At 41.6% G+C, this 24,704-nt stretch overlaps 2 protein-coding genes and 1 non-coding gene across 3 annotated transcripts; 2 read left to right on the forward strand and 1 right to left on the reverse strand.

Annotated features, from left to right (window-relative positions):
* Window positions 1–2,903: 2,903 nt before the first annotated feature.
* On the forward strand, window positions 2,904–12,041 carry LOC127327223 (uncharacterized). Its single transcript, XM_051353996.2, has 14 exons — window positions 2,904–3,048; window positions 3,667–4,070; window positions 5,980–6,154; window positions 7,300–7,383; window positions 7,479–7,720; window positions 7,805–8,042; window positions 8,983–9,062; window positions 9,167–9,251; window positions 9,656–9,787; window positions 9,878–9,991; window positions 10,700–10,747; window positions 11,224–11,308; window positions 11,402–11,458; window positions 11,550–12,041. Exons 2-14 carry the CDS (start codon window positions 3,859–3,861, stop codon window positions 11,669–11,671), a joined length of 1,674 nt encoding a protein of 557 aa, XP_051209956.1. The 5' UTR covers window positions 2,904–3,048; window positions 3,667–3,858; the 3' UTR covers window positions 11,672–12,041.
* Window positions 12,042–14,020: 1,979 nt separating this feature from the next.
* LOC127327222 (uncharacterized) lies at window positions 14,021–24,147 on the forward strand. Its single transcript, XM_051353995.2, has 18 exons — window positions 14,021–14,195; window positions 15,182–15,254; window positions 15,353–15,396; window positions 16,124–16,166; window positions 16,247–16,474; window positions 17,810–17,965; window positions 18,943–19,008; window positions 19,352–19,396; window positions 19,501–19,574; window positions 20,209–20,273; window positions 20,354–20,420; window positions 20,515–20,628; window positions 21,348–21,421; window positions 22,985–23,082; window positions 23,273–23,332; window positions 23,444–23,512; window positions 23,582–23,635; window positions 23,712–24,147. The coding sequence occupies exons 1-18, from the start codon at window positions 14,116–14,118 to the stop codon at window positions 23,781–23,783; spliced, it is 1,482 nt and encodes a 493-aa protein (XP_051209955.1). The 5' UTR covers window positions 14,021–14,115; the 3' UTR covers window positions 23,784–24,147.
* A 426-nt stretch (window positions 24,148–24,573) lies between these two features.
* Window positions 24,574–24,645, reverse strand: TRNAD-GUC (transfer RNA aspartic acid (anticodon GUC)). The gene has a single exon. It is a non-coding gene; the product is annotated as a tRNA-Asp (tRNA).
* Window positions 24,646–24,704: the final 59 nt, after the last annotated feature.

Genomic DNA, 24,704 nt, shown 5'->3' on the forward strand with positions numbered 1-24,704 from the left:
CAAAAAAAAAAAACGAATACGAAAACCGACTGGGTCTAGAAGATCCGCCGGACACACAACTCCACGTGCCCACTGCCAGTGATAGGCGGGGCACCACCGGAGCAAGGATATGATGATAAGGATCTTATTCTAACTTCAGGATGTCGTCGATGTCTCCATACCCTCCCAAAGAAAACACATAAAAACCCTAAAACATGAAACAGAAAGCCTCCTACCGATGAGAGACCAGGGTATGTCGTACCTCCAAGGCTCAGGGACGGAGAGAAGGGGGACGAGGGGGGGGGGCTTAGCCACCCCCATGATTAGGATTTTATGAAGAATACTACTCACTAGAGCTCTAAATAAAGTTGAATCATATGTTGTAGGTGCCATTTCACGCGTCTGCGGGTTGTTAGGACTCTGAACATGCGTGTCACCGTCGATGGGTCGATCATGTACGTGGTGTTTCTCTCGTACAACGGCGGTGGGTGGCTGACAACGGGAACGCCTTCCCGGAGACGTTAGCTAGCTACCTCTTTGTCTTGCAGCTGCAAGGCGGAGTACGTGTTGTGTCAACCTTACGCGTGACAAGCACGTACACGGCATGGTGCAATGGCCCGTGCTGGCTGGTGTGGCGTAAAGATCAGTTGGGCGTGGTAGGTTAGCAGCTTGTTGTGTGCTTTGCGATCGTCAAATGTTGTTATCAGCTTCCGCGGGATGACTCGATCTAGTGTGTACGAGCGCTAGCTGATGACTTGTGAATAACAGTGTGTTTTCCACGATGATGCAGTACACTGACGCTGACGCATTTGTCTGTCATAAGAAAACGAGGATTGTTGCCTTTAAGTGATGATACCAGCTTCGTAAAGTAGAGCAAATGATTATAGAAAAAAAAGGTGCAGCAAATTTTACTTAAATACAGTATAGTATGATGAATTGCCCAGAATATTTGAACCAAAACGGTGATCAATGTACACCGAGAGAAAAATGAAAAAGGATAAACTCATGTGGATTTTTTGAGGGGGTTTTAGTGGGTTTTGTTTCTTTTCTCCTCTGGTTCCGGCAACATAGATTAAAACTCAATTGGCAACTTTAGGACAGAGTAGATTGATTTTCTTTCGGTGTTAGGGAGTTTATGATTTATTGGTTGAGTTTACAAAAAAAGAATCATGCATGTAGATATATGAACATTTTTACAGTTTGCAATAAGACCTTGTATGGAGGTTTAAAATCCTGTTTTCGCCGATTCGCGATGAGGTCGAAGCTGCTTTAAAATATTTTCCACTTACACTAAATAGTGCTAGCTATAGCTTCTTTTGGTGATAAGCCAAGTAGTGCATACAGAACAATGGAGCAATCTGTCATAGCATAGCTTTTAGGATATAGAAAAAGCTATAGCGATGAAATCACATCTACACATTTAGTATAGATACAAAATAATATAATATAGTATGTGTTCTTACATTTGAAAAATCTGATGAATTTTGCGAGGATATCAATGTCAAATAGAATGTGAAATAAGAAACGAAATGGGTGATTGCAACACCGCGTACACGAGTGGTGAAGCAAACAAATTATAAACACCATAAACCTAAGGCGTGAATGAGTGCGCTCGCATCACCTTTCCATCGGGCTGGATTCAAGAACCTAACGTGCCTCTTCCCCTGTTCGCATGAGATGGCGAGAAGGAGCAAAGCGGTGTCGTGCGGAGCAAGCAAACATCACGACTGAGTTCAGAGCCATATCTTGTCGTTGAGCCTAGGGCTACAATAGAGTAACTTGTCTCCAACCCCGAGCTTAGATGGATGCGAAGGGTGGACCGTCGGTGGATCCAGTTAGGACAACATGGGACGACGAGCCATGATGATAGCATTGCCAACCTAAGACAATGTAGGACCCATCGGTCACCGACCCCAGGTAAAACCAGGGGTGCATTAATTATTGTGAGTCCACGATAGAATAAGACAAATCGCAAGGTAACGACAATGCAATGTCGAAGAAAGAGGATGCATAAGATTTAGTTTCACATTAGGCAGGCGTATGTGCATTTGTCGTGCATGGCTTGTCGAAAACCCGCCAATTAAGGAGGGCAACATGCAATCCGGAGCATAAGCGGATTTTTTAAAAAAGGCGGGAATACATGCGCGACGATGGTAATTATGGTTGCAAGCGGGCGAACTTCGCGGTGCGGGTTGTTTTCCGAATAGTGCAAATTACCCGGATTTGATTTCCGTAGTACAATTTGTACTAATTACCGGGGTTCGCGGGATCTGGTGGATCCTCCTTTTGCAAACCCTAATGGTAGGTACTCCCTCAACTCTTCCTAGGGGCCGTTACTTATCACGGTAGTAATTCCGGAATGCATTGTCTGTTAACTCGCTATCGTACGTTGAGCTATTGTTGTTTGTTTCTATAGAGGAGTGACAAGAAGTGTACATATTTAACTAGGTAACTATAGTTGTTTATAAGCAAGTGTCATGAGCATGTGATAGAAGATTTCGGTATACAATTTACCAAAGAGATAGCCGTAGCCGCCCGGAGGCGGCACGCTGCGTATGTATACCATGAACAAATGGAGCTCCACCAGTTATCATCCGGGCGGATCAGCATAGAATAGGCTGCACCGGGGCGTGATGGGCGGGCCGATGGGCTTGACCTGAGCGTGATTTCGCAGCTCGCCCTCCTACATGTTGTGGGCGGCAGTTGGTTGGCGCCGGCACCCCTGCGCAGAACAGAACAGAGAGGAGAAGCAGAAGGCACGACGAAGCTTCGTTTCGTTTCGTTTCGTGCCGTATCGGCGAGTCAAAGCCAACTAGCCAAGCCACACTTCTCTCGTACGCACGCCCTGCCCTTGCCCTCGCTCGCTCTCGCTATCTTCTCTGCCTTTTTCTCTCTCTTAATTCATCCTCACACGCTTTGCCTTTACCCACGAAAAGACAACACCAACCCGGAGTGGGAGAGCAGCAGCAAGAAAAAAAAGGAGTCGAGAGACGAGAGAGTAGTTCGTTCCCCCTTTCGCCCCGTTCGGCCTGCGCCGAGATCCGCCCCCGCCGCCGCCCCGGCCCCGAGGTGAGCGCCCCCGCCCCCCGCTCGCCCGCCGCCGGTTACGCCTCCCTCCCTCCCTTCTCTCCTACGCCGCGAACTGGCCGCGGCCGTGGTCGGGAGCAGCGGGGCGGTTCTACTTTTGGTTGGTCTCTCTCTGGCGGTGGCCGAATTCGCCGCTCCTCCGCGACGTGCCGCGCGGTTTCTCGGCACGGCACGGCGCCGGGCGTTTTCGGGTAGTTTCATGGTCGTAGGGGTTTTTCGTGCCGCGCGCTCTCCGTCTCTGATTTCCCGGGGGGTCCTCGCGCGGCTGCAATGCGATTCCAGGCTCGAATTCCGCCACCCCCCGTGCGCCGGAATGCGGCCGTCCGAGGTTTTTTGGGGCGGGTTTTTTGGGTTGGAAATTGAGATCTCAAAAGCGCCCTTCCTAGGTTGCTTACCGATGGATAATCTCAACGCCCAGCATGGTTTTTATTTTTATTTTTTTGACTGGGCGGGTGGGTTTATGTGCCGTGTCCGAAAATAGCAGAAACCTGGGAAGGATTCTACTGACCATTCCCTCTCCCGCGCGCAGCCATGCGACGGCAACTTGCACGAACGATTCCGACTGGCGCGCGCTAATTTTCTATGTTTTTTCTACTTCAGATATAACAGGCATCCTTCTCCCAGCATCGGGTTCCACGGAGGAGAAGGAGGCACCGATTTGGACATCTGATCCATTCAGAGCGGACTTGACCGTTTCAAGACTTGGGGGGCGGCTGCTGCCGGACTGGTCAACAAAAGGGGCTCTATCTCTCTCTGCGGCTCTAGAGATGGTGCTGCCATTGTGAGCGGAGGATGGATTCCGCGAGGAGTTGGTTCCAGAAGTTCCAGCCGCGGGACAAGTCCAAGAGCCCCGCGGTGCCCGCCAGCCATGGCAAGGACCCCGGGAAGCCCCCCGTCGACGAGGCGCCTTCTAGCGCCACCAAGCAGAAGGTCGCCGCCGCCAAGCAGTACATCGAGAACCACTACAAGACGCAGATGAAGTCCCTGCAGGATAGGAAGGAGAGGTAGGCTGGCAACACTTGAATTCTTGGCACTACTTTTTCCCCTGTTTTAGCCGCGGATTTACGTACATGACTACGTACTCCATTGAGCTCTGTGCATCCTAAATACCACCATGCTGTCAAATAGGAAAGCTGCAAACACCCTTTTGTTTCTATTACCGTATCAAGGAGGATGCTCAATAACACACAAACACGCCATGTTTCGATAGGGATGGCAAACACCGAATTAGGTACAAGTTGTTGAGGCCTCTTGTCAGAGCCCAAAATAGGAATCCTATAAGATTAAGATTCTGACCCCAAGTTAGGCATTGCCTACGCTCACTATTATAAGATGTTTTAGATATTTCAATGTGGACTAGTTACAGACCGAGACGAGTGAACCTACTCACTGGAGCGCGTCTAGATACATGCATTTAAAAAAAAACTAAAACATCTTATAATAGCGAGCGAAGGGAATATGTAGCTTCGTGTGTGTCCTGAGTCCTAGAATCGCACTAACGGCTTAGCAAAACATTTAACTCAGTCCCATAATATTATATTCATGCATAGGTTTTCGGAATTTACAATTAATCTGAAGAACTTCGCTCAATGAGATTGATATGCTTATTTTCAATGCCGTGGTGTTGCCATCTGTTCCTCAGCTATTGGTTTTGACTCACTGTTAATTCATGAATTCTGAAAGTATGATAATCTCTGTTGAGCTGTTTGACTTGTTACTTTAGTTCCAAATTTGAACGTAGATGCCAACCAAAGGCGACGTAGGACAATGTCGATAACAGTCACTGATCCTAGGTAAAAGCAAAGGGGTGTATTAATCATTGTTAGTCCTCGACGGAAAACGACAATCGCAAGCCGCGACCATGTAGTATTGAAGAAAGAGGACGCATAAGCTTTAATTTCACTTTAGGCAAGCGTATGTGCATTTGTCCTACATGGCTTATCGGATAACCCGCCAATTAAGTAGGGTAACGTACACTCCGTAACATAACCTGATTTTAAAAATACAGGAATAAATGCAGGATGATGGTACTCCCTCAACTCTTTCTATAGGCCGTTGTCACTCGCTATCTTATCTGGTGTTATTTTATATATATATAATATAGACAAGTGCCACAATGCATTATCGGCGAGTCAAAGCCTCTGTAGAATAGGAAAACATCGAACACACTTTTTGTTTCTATTACCGAGCAGGATGCTCAGTAACACACAAACACACCATGTTCGGATTGGGATGGCAAACACCAAATTAGGTACAAGTTGTTGGGGCCTTGCCAGAGCCTAAAATAGGAAGCATATCGGATTAAGATTCTAACCCCAAGTTAGGCATTCCCTCCGTTCGCTATTATAAGATGTTTTAGATATTTTAATGTGGACTAGCTTTGGACCGAAATGAGTGAACCTACAAACTGAAGCATGTCTATGTACATGCATTTTTTTAAACCTAAAACATCTTATAATATAGTGAACGGAGGGAATATGTAGCTTGGTGTGCTTCCTGACTCCTAGAGTCGCACTAGCGGCTAGCAAAACGTTTAACTCAGTACCAGAATATTATATTCATGGATAGGTTTTCGGAATTTACAATTAATCTGAAGAACTTTGTTCAATGAGATTGATATGCTTATATTGAATGCCGTGGTCTTGCCATCTGTTCCCGGGCTATGATTTTGACACCATCACTGTTAATTTATGAATTCTGAAAGTATGATAACCTATGTCAAGTTGTTTGGCTTGTTTCTTTAGTTCCAAATTTGAACGTTTATATGCATCACTCCCCAAGGCTTGTTTTGGCACCGATTGTAACTTATTTCAATCTACTGCATGCTTTGGTGTGTATTTCACTGATATTTGAGGCCCATTCACTGGTATAACTTCGTCATTACCCCTTTCTGATTTCCTGGTCTACTTTTAGGCGCTGGATGTTGGAGAGGAAGTTACAGGATGCTGAAGTTCCTGCAGAAGAGCAGAATAACATTCTAAAGCATTTGGAGAAAAAGGAGACTGAATATATGCGTTTGCAGAGACACAAGATGGGGGTTGAAGATTTTGAACTTTTGACAATTATTGGAAGAGGTGCATTCGGAGAGGTACCTCTCACTTTCGTCTATATGTACTTGTTTGTTTAACCTCCTAATTACAAGGCCTGATTTCTTGGCCGTGTAATTCTGTCCGGTCAATGGCAGGTTCAGAAGATCAATGTTAGGGTTGACATTATTGCTCATACGAACTTTTCCATTTGACTATGATCCCATTTGTGATGGGAAACTTGTGCTGCTCGATGCCCCCTCTTCTATATTTGCCACCGAACACAGAAAATCATGTCTATTTTGTTTCTATATATAGTCAAACCAGGATTAAATGGTCTCCCAATGCAAGGTTTTTACCTTTCTTTGTTCGAGCTTCAGAATAATGTTCTTTTGTCAGTCCAGTTGACCTGTCTATTTTTTAGGCAACACTTGTATGCTGGGTTGGTGCTGTCTGTTCTGATATCTTAAATTTCTATAATCTTGACTTCTTCCTATTCTTCACGTCCTGTGTTGTTCTTTCCCCTGCTCCATTAAAATGGAAAATTGTATTCCCAGTTAGCGTGTTCGTGTAATAAAGCTAGGGACGAAAGCAGAGTGGAAGTTTCTGACTATTTGCGGAAAAACAGAAACAGAGAGGAAATACAGAAACAGAATTTTGCGGTACAGAAACGGAAATGGAAAATTTTAAACAGAAACAGGGGTGGTGTTTTCCTTTGGAACAGACACGGAAATGGGGTTTCCGTCTCCGGCAAATGCGGAGCTTTCTGTTTCAATGTGGCTACATGGTTGCGTTTGGCTCAGTCCAGCAGACCCTCGCCAATCTCCGCGAAACAGGACCAACCCAACCTATTCTACTACCTTATCCCGTAACCCCTTCGCCCTTCTCCTCTAGTCGAGCAGGCGCAGCCATGCAACCTAGGTTAGGAACACCAGACTGCCGCCACGGTGATGCCGTGTCGCCCACCCATCCTCAGATATATACATCCATGTCGGTACCGTATTTGGTCTGTATCTGTTTCCGTATTAGTTTCCGTGGTTTCTGTACTTGTTTCTGCTTCCGCCCAAAAAAAGTGGCAAGACTTGGTTACGTCTGTTTCTGCTCTGTTTACATCCGTAAATAAAGCAACCATCCCCAATTCGTTTTTTCTCTGAGGTTATCACTTTGTGCATCATGTTTAACGTCACTTCAAAATGTGATTATGCAGGTGCGTCTTTGTAGAGAGAAGACCTCTAAAAGTGTATATGCAATGAAAAAGCTTAAGAAATCTGAAATGCTTCGTAGGGGCCAGGTAATAACCATGTATGGTCTATCCGTGTTTTGTTTTCTTTTCCATTTCTGGTTTTGCTATCCTCTGAAATAGTGTTATTTATTTACACATCTCAGGTAGAACATGTCAAAGCCGAAAGAAACCTTCTTGCAGAAGTTGATAGTGCTTACATAGTCAAGCTTTATTATTCTTTTCAAGATGACGAGTTTCTGTATCTCATCATGGAGTACCTTCCTGGTGGAGACATGATGACTTTGCTTATGCGCAAGGACACATTGACAGAAGATGAAGCCAAATTTTACATTGCAGAAACTGTACTAGCAATAGAGTCCATTCACAAACACAATTACATTCACCGGTATTGTATAGCTGTTCTCTTGCTCTTTTAATATAATTCTTTGATTCCATAATCTAAGATCTATCTCTGTGTTCATTTTTTCAGGGATATCAAGCCAGATAACCTATTATTAGATCTCAGTGGTCACTTGAAACTTTCTGACTTTGGTTTGTGTAAACCTTTGGATAGTAGTAACTTTCCAAATTTGAATGACCCAGATTATACATCTGGAAAAGGTGCCAAGCCTTTACCTGATAACACCAATCGGCTAACTAACTCTTCTGCACCGAAGCGGACACAGCAGGAACAACTGTCACATTGGCAAAAGAACCGTCGAATGTTGGTAAGCGATACATTTTGGTTTAAATCAATTTATTGATGGTTGGCACACAATATAAACAATGTTATGGTCCTATGCCTATTCCGTTGAGCATGCTTGGCTTGATCCCTCATTTTGCCTCGTCAAAAAATTGGCAAGCCCATGAAATGTGACCCAGTTATTTTGGCTCCATGAGGGATGTTGGCAAGATTTCTTACCGAAATTTGGCAAGGCATTGAAGCAAACCAACCCTCTGCATCAATTGATGCATGCGGCGTTTTATTACCAAATTATGAAACGAGTATAATTATTACAACTTATTACAATTCATGGATCACTCAAAGTCTCCACGTGGATAAGCCACCTAAAAAAAGCAAGAAAACTTCTCAGACGCATCTTTATGTGAGGCGCCACTCAGACCGCCAGCCGCACCGGCTGTAGAAATCCCGTGCTACCGGTCGCCAAACGGTTGCACCCAGTATCCATGTCCAGTCGGTCCTCGGCCGGCTGGAGAAAGGACCACATATGGATCCAGTGCGTAACCAAAGGAATAACCTGCAGAAATGATGGAAAACTTCTTTGATTAAAAATGAAATCATTACGAACATTCCATATCGCCCATAGTAAAGCGCGCACGGCACCCCCCCTTTTGGCAACCCCATTTAACCAATTCCCAAACAAGTTAGTACTATTAGCCGGAGGATGTATATTAAAAGTCATGTAAATAATTCTCCAAAGGATCCTTGCAAATGGATGTGGAAAGAAAAGGTGGTGTATAGACATTGGTTGTCCTTAGTTAGAATCACTCCCTTATGGAGGACTGATAGACATTTTGGTGTTTTTTATCTGGGATTTTCATCTAGCTTTTAGCTTTTCCTTTCATATCTGCCTATGTATCTCTATGTTAACAAGTGAATATGCCCACGAGCATAGCTAACATCTTAGTTATACTTGGGGCATACAGGCGTATTCTACAGTGGGCACTCCCGATTACATTGCTCCAGAGGTTTTATTGAAGAAAGGATATGGAATGGAGTGTGACTGGTTAGATTTATGTCTCGTCTTAAGTTTCTGAACATTTGTTGCTCATTCCACATTCTTTATATATTTAATGGATTCTTTCTATCACGTTTTTTTTTTCTTCCTAGGTGGTCCCTTGGTGCTATCATGTATGAAATGTTAGTTGGTTATCCTCCATTTTATTCTGAGGATCCAATGTCAACCTGCAGAAAGGTGTGTGGCATAGGCTTCTTCATTGGTTACTGTGGATGTTTTTTGAAATTTGCTATCTTTTGCCTAAGTGGCGCTTACTAGGCTCACGCGAGGCTGTCTTAAGCCAAATTCATAACACATACGACACATTGGTGCGCCATGCCGCCATAGTAGTGTGAATTGCCTGTAATTATCCTGCGCAAGGTTGTGATGGTTGCAGCTGGGTCACTGGAGTCCCTAGTTCCCTACTATACAACTAATATGGAATTTTGATTGTTACGTTGCAAGCAGGACCACCCTGTGAAGTGATTGCTAGCAATTTTATGAAAACCTGTATTTGCTGACGATTTGAGCTAACTTGTGTAACTTTACAATCATGAACATGTAATCTAATCCGTTTTTACACTTTCTTTTTGTTCATGAAGATTGTGAACTGGAGAAGTCACCTGAAATTTCCTGAAGAGGCAAAGCTTTCTGCTGAAACCAAAGATCTCATCAGCAAACTTCTGTGTAATGTTGAGCAGAGACTTGGAACAAAAGGAGCCCATGAAATAAAAGTGTGTTATCTCCCCCTTCTTCTACACACAGTACACCGTCATTTCTCTCAGTTACTTGCGTAACTGATGTCATCATATCGTCCACTTCAGGCACATACATGGTTTAGAGGTGTCCAATGGGAAAAATTGTATCAGATGAAAGCTGCTTTCATACCAGAAGTTACAGGGGAGTTGGATACTCAGAACTTTGAGAAATTTGAGGAGGTAATATTCTGTTGCTCCACTTCTTATATATCTCTAGACAATATGCATTAATAATACTTCCTACTCCAGACACTCAGATGATTTTTGTGATACATGCCAGTTGATAACCAAAGTGACCTGGAGTTGTTTACCGTTTTTCTGTACCGGTCATCTGCTGTGCACTAACTGTTGGCATGGCTCACACATTATGCAGTGGCTAACATAAGGGATTCCAGAATGCTGTGCACTGTTTATTTCCAAGCATTTTGCATGGAAGCTGCTAATAATCTGTTTTATTTTGAACCTTCCTATTCCTATTGTCCCAGTCCCACTTTGTGCACCTGCTACTTTATGCACGGATGCTTTTTTCTGTCTTCTTCAATGGAAAGGGATGGGAGCGTGTTTGTTCCTCTGGTGCTTTCCTAATTGATTAAATTGCACATGAGGTACTTAACTTGCCATATTGCAGGTTAGTATCTCTTGGGGTACAAACAAATAAATCCAGTGATCTGACCGGACAATTAAATTCATTGCACTCTTAATGGCACAACTAGGCAATTTGAAGAATTCTGATGCAATTGGGCTCTTACTGGGTGCCACTTTTATTTTCATTATTTTCCATGATAAAATGCTGATGAGACTAGAGTTATGAATAGGTGACTGTACAGAACTATTTCAAAAGCTAGAGCTGTCACGCTTGCACTTACCTTTTTCTTCCCTATTCTGCAGACTGGAGCACAAGTTCAGAGTTCATCTAAGTCGGGTCCATGGAGAAAGGTAGGCTTGAGTTCACTATGAAATGCTATTATTTGCCCAGTTAGGAATAAAATTATATATTAGGACATTCCTAGTTATTGACGGTATATCTGCTGGGGTAATGTTCTACCCTCCGTCCACAAAAGATGTCCCAACTTTATCAAAATATGCATGTATCTAGACGTGTTTTAGTGTGTAGATACAGGCAAATTAGACAAAGTTGAGACATCATTTTGTGGACGGAAGGAGTATATATTTTCTTGAAGTGATGTTTGAATGGCATGGGCATGCATGGAGCATACCCAAATATCTATGTGCCTCGTTTCCTCCATTGCAGATAGGCCAAGTCTGTACCTTTACCAGTGTTGAATGTGCACACATGCATCTTAGCCATTAAAAAAATAACAATGCAACGGGAACATTAAGTACTCTATGCTGGGTTTCATTTTGGTACTGCCATTTTAATTTTTTAATTGAGGAATTTTTTTCTTTTACAGATGCTTCCATCCAAGGATGCAAATTTTGTTGGATATACATACAAGAACTTTGAAATTGTGAACGATGATGAAGTTGCAGGGATTGGTTAGTTTTCTTTTGCTGCACTATTACCTGTTACTTAGGCGTTATTATTTTATTTTCTTTAGTTTTACAATTGAATGATGTTTTATGTAACAGCCGAATTGAAGAAAAAGAGTTCCAAATCAAAACGGCCAACTATCAAGACATTGTTTGGTAACTACCATTAGCCAGTATTTTACATTGGTTCCCCACTTCACCCTTTCTCTTTTATGGTCCATTTACCTTTATTCACATATTGTAACAGAGAGCATGGATGAAGATGAACCTGTGCATGGGAGTTTCTTAAATATGTTGCCCCATAAGGAGGGGCAGCCTTCATCTCACTCAAGCGTTCCACCAGAACAATACCAACCTCGACGTAAATAGGATATGGAGGTTTTAAGAAAAGTAAAACATAGAAAAGTAAAACAAGAAAAAAAAACTGCTGCCTTTTGGTCTTGGTTACCCTGTTCAACTTTTGTAAATTCTAACCGATGCTTTGTTTAGTGAAATTGTTAAAAACAAAATCTATCCTGTTCTCTCCAAATAGTATGGTGTCTGATTTTGGCAGAGGTGCTTGTTGGGCTCGCTGTATTTGGTTTGACAGTCTCGGCGATGGGTCTCAGGCCATTACTGGCTACAGCATAAGTGTATAATTGTTACCAGCTCTGACGAGCATGTGTATTACAATTAAATTCACCTCTGCTTTTGTGAACCTTTCAAAGAGATTTATAGCGGATGGTAATGCTGACTGAAAGGGTTGTTGAGACCTTCACAGGCAACTATGGTTCGTGATGAAATATGTTCTAGCTTCGCCTTACTGGACTACTGTATTCGTGATGCCAGTTTCCTTTGACGCATCTATGTGCATTGCAAGTTTGGAGTACTTGTGTTATTTGCTGGCATTATTAGCTCAAAGTTCATGTGGAATGCTTGGAACAAATAGGCGATTTTGGACGAAAATAGAGCAATGATATTTCACACCGTTTCCCTAATTGCAGTTGGGGACATCGTGAGGAAAGCGGTTATGGTCTGATACCTGAATTTAGTAAGATTAAGCGTTCTCTTGCTCTAACGATTGACGGTAAAGTTGCTGAAAGCCTACTACCTCTATTTCAAGGAATAAGACGCCCTTATTTTACGAGCTTTTTGTTTGATCAAGAATTACTTCAAATAGATAAAGATTGTTTGTATGAAATTAGTATCATTAAAAAGTTCTTTTCAATACGAATCCAACGATACTAATTACATATAATATAATTAAGATTTTGTTGCTCAATTTTTATGGACAAAGTTCGTCTTGAAAAACACGTGCGCTTTATTCCTTGAAATGAAGGTAGTAGTTAGGTAGTTTCTTTTCTGAACAGGGGCAGTCCCGAAGGACCGAGAGGTTCATTTAGTCAAAGCAGTGGATTTGCATTTGTAAACATGGTCCTAAGAAAACTGAAAATTACAAATTGACCCTTACAAATTGCACAAACGACCCTAGATGAAAAACATGAAAATCGATTGAATGCTCCTTCTCCACCTGGTTTGCTGTAGTCAACCTCCACGCCGCTGGGGATATGGAGGAACTGCAACTCCAAACTTGGCCACCAAATCTGCAAAAAGCGGTCTTATTCATGGAGATCTCCGCACCACCCCCCCCCCCCCCCCCCCCGACTCCAACCGCCGGAGCACCATGAAGCAGAGGAGGAAAAGAAGGCAACACCCGATTTGATCGTAAAGATCTAACACCTCACTCCCGGCATGGACGCCAAGTGCCACACATGGCAATTTGCAGACCTAGATCTACTCTTATCTACTCCGATGCCTGTCGCACTCATTAGCTAGCTAGTTTAGGCAGGCATCTACGTTTTCCAGAGAAGGGCATCGTGATTTTGTAGGGTCTCAATTTCATTACTTACTTGGAGCCAGGATTGTATACAAATTGTTATCTCAATCGACAATATCATTAGTTGGCTAGTTTAGCCGGACATCAACATTTTCCAGAGAAGGGCGTCATGATTTTGTAGCGTCTCAATTTCATTACTGTGTGTAACCACCTGGAGCCAGGAGTGTATACAAATTGCTGTCTCAATCAACAATATCCTTGTTCAAAGGAAAAATCAACAATATCTTCTGGCTTCGTGTGGCATACCAGACACCTATTTGTGGGAAACTATGTGTACCACACAATATAAAATTATAAATAAATCGTGAGATAGATATGCAGTGCCATTTGAACTCTGACCACTAGTTTGCTGGAAATACCAAAAGAACGTTATTGTAAGCAACTTTCATATTGGGTCATCTAAACATTTTTTTTACTTTTTGCTAAAATTCACATATAGACTAAAAAACCATCACATTTTAGAGTATTGCAAATCTACAATGTTTATGTGTATGTATTGGGGGAAAATCACCAATTGTAATTTTCATTTAAAAATATGGGTGTAACTATTTCTCAGTCGACTCAGAACTAACTTCATTCTCAGTCAGATGATTTTATCAAATCTCATTATAACTCATGTTGCAACTCATAACTAGCACGAATCACGATGCAAATCTAATGTTGTAGAATTTGACTGAGCACGAAGTTTGAACTAGCAAATCCCTAAAAATATATCACCATTCGTGACTTATGTAAAAATCTCGAAGAGATTTAAAAATTCGATTAAAAACTGGGCTGGACTGAAGGACATGCCTACATACAGGCTACAGAGGTAACTGAAGCCAGCTGGCCTTGCAGGAAAAACCTTCTCCACGCGAGTCATCGTCATAGTCTCATTATTTTGAAACCCCACTAATTCCATCTGAAAAAAATCGCCTCGCCGCCGCCGCCGGGGAACATGGCGGAGCGGCGGTACACCGAGCAAGAGACGGCGCTCGAGATCAAATCCCTCCGCCGTATCGTCGCCGCCTACTTCAAGTACGCGAACCCCGGCCCTCATCCTCTCCCTAATCTGCCTTCAACGAACCCCCCGCTCAGGGCTCTTCACCCCGCCGCCGCTGCTCCTTGCCGCGAGATTTATCGGGCGTGTTGAACCGTAGCTACGTCATAGCGGGAGTTCCGCGTGCTGCTCCGAGCCGCCGTTCGATTGGGTGGACAGGAGTTCGCGGTGGAGCTCTGTTCCAGTTCACGGTCCTTCCGATTTGTTGGGTTTAGGAATGGTTGCCCCCCAGTTCGGGAATACTGGGTGCTGACCGGAGTTGATCTGGTGGTCGCTGGGGAATCAACTGGTCTCGATGGCTGGGGGCTAGGATTTGCTGCGTGCTACACTGTTTGGGTGTTTGCAAATAGCACCGCCCAATGTGCTTCGGTTAGGGTCAGGGTGGTTAGAGTGACTCAGTATGTTTATTGCTGATGAATTTGAGCGGATAGTGGATGAGAGTTGCGGGAATCATGTTAGCATGAAGGTTATGGATGTGAGTGGCCATTTTTTATCTGCTGTAGAGGGGGAAAATCAATTGTTAACCACGAATAATCTGGGCTCTCCAGGCACCCTCTCATTTGATTGTTGATGATTGAAGCCGTTAGAGGGTCTGGAAGATGGTCTAGTGGTATTTTCAGTGCTCAAAACGTGGCCATATTAATCAGAGCGTCGACCTAGCAAATTGAGTAACTGATATGGATACCTGGAGATGTAGTTGGTCAATTGGAATGTACTTAAAACATCATATTGGTGACATGCATTTTTTTCCCAGGTTTTGGTTTATTTTGATGTTTCATCATTGATGTTACACAATTACAGTATTCCCTGTTTTTAAATGATTAGTGACTTTGCACAAGATGATATCTATACAATATAAATACATGGAAACAGCCAGTCAAAATATTGCTATTTTGCTTCCCAGGTCTTAGGCCTTTTTTTCTTCTTCGAATATAAATATATTGATATTTTGCTTTTGTAATAGCTATCAAGATGCAGCAGAGAAAGATGTCAGGAGATATGAACGGTCATTCAAAATGCTTTCTCCTGCCCACAAGGTTTATTTTTCATAGTCATCCCACATTTAGCCTTCTTATTGATCTAGCCATCTAGGTTATGTAATGCTGTATGCCCCCTTATGTATTTCTCTGTGCAGGAACTTCTATTTCACCTTGGTCTGAAGTACCAAAGATTAAGATGGTAAGTAATATTATGTGCTTAATGCTGGATGTATCTCTCATGCTCTATATCATCTGAAACAGTTGCTTGTTAACTGTAATATATGATTGATTTGATTGTTCATATTAGGCATAGCAGATTCTGATGTATATATGCACAAACTGTGTCTAGATACATCCAAATCAGGGACAACTAATATGGAATGGAGGGAGATGTTCTACCTTCATGAGTTAGGACTCTTCTTTGACTCATTATGAAGAAACTACCTATACCCAGTGGCGGAGCCAGCGACCCCGGCAGCTTCCCTGGCTCCGCTGCGGTGTATCGTTAACAAGCAGTGCATACTTGCATGTTGAAGTTAGCATTTGCTGGGCAAAACTTCAATCACGCGGACACACGCCAGCATTGCCCAGGCTCTAATTGTCGGCTAGCTCCGCCACTGCCTACACCATTTTCAATTTAGTTTTCTCCATGCTTGTTAAACATTTATCCTTTTTTCTGAAGTTGCAGCATTTGTGCATTACAATATTTTTAAAACATGTGTGCTATATTTTTAAGATGTGGTAACTTTATCTAGTGGGGTTAGTTAAACGAAGAGCCCTCACATTTTTTACCATGGGGGTAGCCATGGCTCCTGCACCATGTGTAGCACTATTTGTACAGAAGCCTTTGTGCGTACATTGTGCTGTTCAGTGATGACTGAAACAACTTTTTGACTACTGTATTTTGATGCATTATTACTTCACAGGTGTATATCCATGAATGCATCTTTTGTCATGAATATGCTTGAGGTATGGTCTATTTGAGAATACTTTTGTTGAAAACTGCAATGCACACGGCGGTATTCTTAGAAAAGAAATAAAAACTGCAGGCATTTGATCCTCCTTTCGACATGAGTCAGAATGAAGATGGTGATTGCCATGATTGTGCGGAGCACATGCATGGAAATAATCATGCGGATTGTGCTCATTCTAGTGAGAGGTCTGATTTCTCAAAAAGTGTTGTCACCACAAATAATTCCGCATTGCACGCCCAACATGATTGCCCCAGGGAAGATGCGAAGAGTAATGAATGTTGTGGAGAAGCTGGGAATAAAAAGGCAAGTCCTCAGTCTCAATCCGTTTATTTCGGTAAACATACCCTGTTTAGATGTAATTATGTAAAGTTTCCTTTGGAGCTATTCAGAATACCATTGTTTCTGAAAAAACGTAGGTTTTAATACTTTGATGTGTTTGGATCTAACAAATACCATAGTTTAACATACCATGTTATTCCAGATACCGTGGTATATTTTTTTTTAAAGAAAAATGTACCCCAAACCTCCTTTTTTCTAAACATGCTGAATTGCTGGTCTCTCCTATATGTTGTGTCCTTCTTATGAATCATGTGTATAGTAGCAGGCTATCACCCTCCATCTGTATGTGCACACACAGCTTGAAAAACATTCTCGTCTATCTCCATGGAATGCATATACCACTAGCTTTCACGTACAGAGTAGATAGGGAAATGTTAGTTAGAGTACCTTGTCACAAGGAGGTTAGCTTTGCCGCTTTCACATAGAAGATATAAAATGCGTGTGGCTAGTTATAGCTTAGTTATCAGTTGGATGACGTCATCAAATCTTAGTTGCAACCCATGTTGCAACTCATGACTAGCACAAATCATGAAGCAAATCTAATGGTCTGGAGCATTTTCTTAGTTGCATACTTGCATCCGCACTTGCAACTGAAAAATGTCAGTTGCAACCCCACTTGCAACTGAAAAAACTCATATGCATGAATCACGATGCAGTTGGATGGTGTAGGACTTGACTGAGCACTAACTAGCTGAGAACTAGCAAAACCGATATAAAATTGATAGTGTGTTGGTAAACAAGCTAATGACCTAACTTTTGCCTGCTTCCCCATGAGAAATAATTTCAATTATTACTCCAATGGCTAACTACCTAACAACATTCAAAATGAATACATGAAACTCCGTCTAATAATCGATGTTCTAGGTTTTTCCCAAGTCAAACTTTTGGTCAAACTTACTTAGGACAAACCTGGAACATCAGTTATTTTGGGAGTACTGGAATTGCCAAACATCCCTTGTTTTTTGTCAGTACTTCAGATTACAGTATTTTTCGTAAACTGTGGTATTTCGTTCCTACAATTGTTAATATTGTACTCCCTCCATTCCGTAATATGAGATGTTATATGACGTTTCGGCAATCTAACTTAGCTTGCCAAAACGTCTTGTATTAGGGAACAGAGGAAGTAGTTGACAGGAACTGTGTTTTTTCAATACTTTGCATCCAAACATAAACACGATAATGATTGTTTTCACGTAGAACGTTAGAAGTCTGTTACTATATTTTAGATACAACAGTGGTGGTATGTCGCTGAATTATCCTTATGTTGCATGTATAGTCTGACTGATTTATATCGAACAGGATGAGAAAGTTCACATAGTGGGTTGCTCCCAACATGCTGTCCCCAACTTGGGGACATCCCAGGGTGTGGATAAATCATGTAATGGTGGTGAAGACGCAAGTGCAGCTGCTAACTATCACGATGCAGATTGCTTTGCATCTTCTACTGATGAAAATGTAAGCTCCCCTTGCAAGATGTAAGCTTCTGTTTTTATTCCAAATACAACAACATCAAAGCCTTTTTCCCAAGCAAGTTGGGGTAGGCACTGTTTTTATTCCAAATAATTCCCAAATACATAATTCAGAACTTAGCTTTGATTTCCACATGAATTTTATTTTGACATGCCTAAACGACTAGTGCATGAACATGTCATGCTTGTTATGCTCTCATTGAAAACTTGTACTCCCTCTGGCCCAAATTAGTTAGCGCTAACTAATTTGGGCCAGAGGGAGTAATATATTTCAGGAGACGTCAGTCGATATATTACCACTAAGCTTTACTCAGAAAATCCCGATAGTTCTGAACTTCTGATCATGATAATTGATAAATTTAGAACTAGTCTCTAATTTGTTTATAAAGAATCTTTTATAAAACTTGGCATGTGATGAAAATTTTCATACTCAAGCTAGGTCAGGAGCTTAGATTGCAAAAATATGCCTGGCAAAGAGTAAACAAGGTATTGTAACTGGTACTCTTTATTCCAGGTATCATTCCTCTAGGGATTTGTTGCATAGTCACCGAAAAGTGGAACCGCTTCATATGTTACAAAAAAATAGGACATTCACCTGCGTTTTTGGATTTCTACAGAAAAACGCTTTATATCGTGTTTATTTACCTCTAAGGTGCTTATCCAAATTTCAAAGTTCCACTTGACAAATGGCGACCAATTTAAAGCCAAATTGGAACCTGCAGCTTAGCCATGGTGATTGAGCATTGGCGCCACGCCATAGCCTCCCACCAGAATTTAAGGATTGGACATAGGCAATTGTCACAAAGTTTAGGACAGGATACCGCACAACATTTCACGGCCCACTTTAAGTATATCGAGCACTGATTCCTAGTCTGGAATATAATCTTTTGGCACCTTCTACTTGTATATAATAATGTGTTCAAATAAGCGTGGATTATAACAACCCCGTTTTCGTTATTTCAGGCAACTCCAGGGCACAACATGCCTCCAGATTTTCACTTGGATGTTCCTCCAGTTGATGTTGACAAAGTAATGGTTCTTATCATTTACATTCCCCTGATAGGCTGATAGTGATAGTACAATGCTAATGCTAGGCAATAATGTATACTGGTTGACAACCCAAGAAGTTGCACCGAGGCTGACATCTTCCCTGAGATGTGATATCAGTGCTTTTCATTTATATATTTTCCATGCCTTAAATTTTAATCCATTAGTCTTGCTATATTTTTGCTGAAGTTGTCTGCATGCACGTGTTCAGGTGTTGGTTCCTTTGCCTGCATTTACATTTTTTTGTTTGAATTTGTGTAATTTCTCTCTTCGAGATTTTCTGCATTTATTTCTTCTATCATTCAGTTTATTCTTATTTATGTAGGTAAGATGCATCATAAGAAATATTGTGAGAGACTGGGCCCAGGAGGTAATTTTCTGTGGTTGTAGATTGTTTCATGATGTGCTTGAAGTAGAGTTTCTGTTTTCTTGTACTGGTCTAATTTTCATTTTTTTTACATTTTTTTTGTTCAGGGTCAGATTGAACGTGATGAGTGCTATAAACCAATTCTTGAGGAACTTAATCGTCTTTTTCCTGACCGGAGCAGGTAAACAAGCACTGTCCCTTGTTTCAGTAATTAAGAGCTACCGTACATCTGTTTATCATTTGCTGTAAGCAGTAAGCTTGTAACATGTAAGATTAATAATTGATCTCGATTTTAATAGTGACAATAACTTTTTGTCGGTCTGCATCTTGTTTTGTGTTTGTATTCACTAGTTTACTTGCATTGCAGTTTGTGCTGGGTTTTCTAGTGGAAACTGACTAGTCCTTTGAGATGGTATTGATTTCCCAGTAATGTTAGGAAATTGTTAGGAAACTGACTAGTCCTTTGAGATGGTATTGTCAGCCATCTCACAACCCTGTGAGTTTGAGCCTTCCTTTGTTTCTCTATGTGTTCAACCAATCATTTTTATGAGTTGGGCGCAAAGAACAAATTGATAAAGTTGATGCAGATTCGTGCTTTGTCTTCATACCTTTGAATGTTTGATTACAGGCATACTGGTATTACTATTTATGGGCATATTCCCCTAAGGTTCAGCTATATTTGGCCCATCACCTGCTCTTGTAGTCGCTATGGATGGTAGATCGAAGCATTTCCGTTGACATTACAAATGAGCAGAATCTTTTTCCTGATTTATTTCTAGTTTTCCATCATTGATTGTATGTTTTGAAATTCACAGGCCTCCATCATGTTTAGTCCCTGGTGCTGGGCTTGGGAGATTGGCTCTGGAGATTTCTTCGCTGGGTACTATATAGTGATGTTCGATTGAAGTTTAGCTAATGAAATATTTTTATTTAAATTCTGTATTTTTTTCCCTTGAACAGGTTTTGTAAGCCAGGGAAATGAGTTCTCATATTACATGATGATCTGTTCAAATTTCATTTTAAACCAGTATGTAACTCTGTTATAAATATTTATATGCGATAAAGCACCTTACTTTATCAAGTTGTGTTCATAATGCTATTATCCTACATATTTCTATCAGCACTCAAGAGGCCAATGAATGTACTATTTATCCTTGGATACACAGCAACTGCAATTCTCTCTCAGACAATGATCAACTCCGGCCTGTCTCATTTCCTGATATTCACCCCTCAAGGTATAGTACACCAAGTTTTTCACATTTTATTATCAGTGTCAGCACCTCTACAATGTAATACTTTTCCATGCTTCATTCCGTGTTCATTTGGTGCAAGCTGTGTAAATGTATTCCTGTTGGATGCATTTGAACCCTATAATATTCTCATGGGACAGAGTACAGTTATGTTGATTACATTTGTAGGTAATTTGTGTTATAGGGTTTTGTATGTAAAACAGAATCAGATTATGGAATAGTAGTGCATTATAGGTCCTTAAACTATTTCTATTGTCTCATATCATCCCTGGAACTTTGAAGATTGCCTTCCGGGATCCACAGGATGATTTTCAAAGTTTGAGAACCTATGTGAGACCAGGGAAACAGTTTGAGGACCTATAATGCACTTTACTCATTTCAGAATGTCCAGTACCCTATTAAAAGTTCTTGCAAAACCTACAGAACAATTGGACATTTGGATATAGTACAAAATTTACATTTGGCACTAAAATGTGCATACTTACCTTCAACTCTAATAATCTAAGCTTCGTTTTATTTTAGAATCGAGTTTACTACTTGAGCTTGTTTCAGTCAGCTGGCATTATGTATACTGTAGGTAAAAGCTGAAATTTATTTCTATTGAGTGTGGACTTCACTTGAACAGGGATACACTGATTCTTATCTGCTTGTATGGTTCATGTTGGCATATTTAGCTCACATTGTCTCCTTTTTTCTATTTACAGTGCTGGGATAACCGAAGGGTTTTCTATGTGCGCTGGAGATTTTGTGGAGGTCTACAGTGAAAAAAGCCAAGAATGTAAGATCACTCACTTCTCCTACACATGGGATTTTTACTAAACAAAGCAGGAGTCAAGATGATTTAAAATTTCTCGGGCCTTTTGACTTATGAGTTATGATGCAAATATTTGAGCCGATTGCGGTGCACATATTTGTTACCTGCACTATTGGGACTTAACTTTCTTCCATGGATCAAGAAAGCTTCTAGTTTTAAGTGCATTATTGATGAAAAATTGTATCCTTACATGATTTTCGAAACTAAAGACGTATGTGCTGTTTCAGAATCAGCTTAACTGTGTTTTCTGCTTTCTACAATCCTAGCACGTGCCCCTTGAGTAGTTTCTGTCCAGAAGTGGGCATGCAACTGCAGGAGGCTGAAATTAGGTGGTTAGATTGTTAGAAGCAGTGTGGTTACCTATTTACTGAAAGATGGACACTCCTGCATTAGGATCAGTCCATCCCCTCATCTTGTCTAAGCATATAAACATGTTAATAATTGCACAGCAGCATCTTGCCAGAAGGAATTTATTCTTGTGGTATCCTAAAATGAGATTAAAGTTTGTGCTGATTTTGTTTGTCAGGTTGTCTGATTTTTAAATTATGGTCAGCAAAGGAAAGGATGATTTATTCTACTGGGTGAAAGAACCAGATCATAATCTGCTGTGTTCTTGTTACTAGTACATGTGAAGTATGCTTTTGTGGGAAGCATATTTAATATTTTTTTATTCTGCACCTTGTTTGTTTTGGTTTCCACTCACATAATAAATAAATTGCATTACGAGTTGTGCATAAACGGATAGAAAAATCTCAAAACAATATTTTACTAGTGAACAATGATGAGGAAATCTTTAAGCGGTAACTGCTTGGTTAGCTGGGAAGTAGAGAGTAATCGGCTGATTAACTGATTTAGTCGATCGACACTAAATGACCAGTTAACTAGGACCAGACCAACATATAACAAATTTGTTTTTGTGTAAATCCCTTGATCCTTGGAGACGGGCTCGAGCTCCTGGAGCAGGGGATGTCAGCAGAGAGCAGCTCCAGGTGGTGGAGCTTGTGCTCAGGGAGGGTGGCTATGTGGAGAGCAAGCGATGGTGGGCGAGGACTGGGAGCTGGCGCCAAGAATCTGCGCAGCGGCAGGGAACACCGGTTAATTGGGAATCTCTTGGTTTATCGGCGTGTCTGATCCGACTAATCGCCCTGGCCAACTAGCTCAATGTACAGATGTATTCGACATGGTGACCCTACGAGCAGCGATTAACTGACTGAATAAAAGTTGTGTCTGCCGATATTTTGAACATTGCACAGTGTAGTGGGTGTCTGGGTGGTTGCAAAACAAGCCTTACTTTGCTTTGCATTTAACCCTAGTAACTTTGATAGCACTGAAGCACAACCCATTCAAAATCATGTAGGCTATTAATGCATGCTATTACTTTACTCATGGATGAAATTAAGTCGAAGTCTTTTTTTGGAGTTCAATATTCTTGCATTTCTCTGTTCACTGTTTCACTTTGTAGTATATGTACTTGCGTAATGGTTAAATTCTGTCTTGGCATTCTTACAATTTTATCTGTTCTTCCAGCTGCATGGGATGCTGTTGTAACTTGCTTCTTCCTGGATACGGCACACAATATTGTTGAATACATTGAAATTATATCAAAACTTCTCAAGGATGGTGGGGTGAGGTCTCTTGTTCTAAGATTCTAATTATAATAGCTTGTTCTTCATGAGAACAAGTACTGCCTGTGTTATTTTGTGAGCTGATTTGTAGGGAAGTTCATTATTTAGTAAAGTTGTTTCTCCAGTGCCATTATATCTGTTTCTCTATCTACTGTAAGCACTAAGTAATTGTGTCAATTTGAATCAACAGGTCTGGGTAAACATGGGTCCACTTCTGTATCACTTTGCTGATTCCTATGGACCAGATGATGTAATTACTCATTTGTTGACCCTCATTAGTTTTAGTTATACTGACTGAAGGTGGCATCAGGCCTGGGTGGCATTATCATTGACTTGATATAATTTGTCTCCTTGCACTCAGGATATGTCTATCGAACTAAGTTTGGAAGACGTGAAAAGGGTGGCTTACCATTATGGATTTGTGCTGGAGGTGAGGGCTTATGCACTATAAATGGAGTCTCACCGTTTCCACTTATTTTATTGACACTATCATTTGCAGGTGGAGAAAATGATAGATACCACTTACACAGCAAATATGGCATCAATGATGCAGGTAAACTTATATTAATCCCATTTGAATTCAGTTTATGTGTGGCAACCAATCTTATTTGTACTACGTTGAGCTGCAGAATCGATACCGCGCAGCATTTTGGACAATGAGGAAGGATGCATCTCGATCAAAAGCAAAAAAGTGCCAGTGAGGTGGAGATCCTTCAGTGTGATTCGCATCCAAGTTGTTTAAATCTAGAGGAAGATGGAGCTGTGGTCAGTCAATTGGGGATATTTATCCAGAGGCTGGAAGCCTCCTAGGTAGGACAAATAAAGAGGATCGTTTCGTGCCACCATTTCATAGCATGATACTCAAACCTTATAGCCAATCGTGAATCCTGTGATAGAATCTGTGTGCCATTACTTAGCAAGTGGTGATGTACCGATGACTATACCCCGGGGCCATCTGCGTGCTATAAGAAGAAAAAGAGATGTAACTGTATTTTTTCTTTTATAGCAAGAGATGTACTGTATTGTTTGTACAACGGTGGCATAATGTCTGGACTGCGTTGTTTTTGTCCGCCATCCTCATTCGACTGCTGTGGCTACCATGTTTACATGTTAACAGAGGATATGAAACCCCATTCTTGTGGTAGTTCATGAGAAGATCCAAGTCCGCTTAGCCGGCTGGAAGTCTCCTTGTCCGCCGTTCGCTTCCACGAAGCTTAGACTGGGAGTGAGCCGTGGCGGGAGAAGTCAGTCTCCAGGGACATCAGCGCCTATTTGTTTCAGCACACTCTGGGAGCCGTATGAGCCAAATATGAACACATGTAATGGAGGCAAGCGTTGATTGTCTTTTTTTTTTTAAGAAAAAAACGTTGGGCATCACGCAGAGACAGTCACAATGTATACATGCGAGCGACACGCTTCGCTATGCTCGTCCAAAAGCTCTCTCTCTGCTCGACCTCGTGCCGTTGGTGACCGTCAAAAAATGTCAAAAACCGCCGTTGCCGGGGATCGAACCCGGGTCACCCGCGTGACAGGCGGGAATACTTACCACTATACTACAACGACTTGGATGGAGACAAAACGAAAAGAAGGTTTATGTTAGCCATATCTGTGCCGTGCGCGGT

This window comes from Lolium perenne, chromosome 1 (assembly GCF_019359855.2).
Source record: "Lolium perenne isolate Kyuss_39 chromosome 1, Kyuss_2.0, whole genome shotgun sequence".
Lineage (NCBI taxonomy): Eukaryota > Viridiplantae > Streptophyta > Magnoliopsida > Poales > Poaceae > Lolium > Lolium perenne.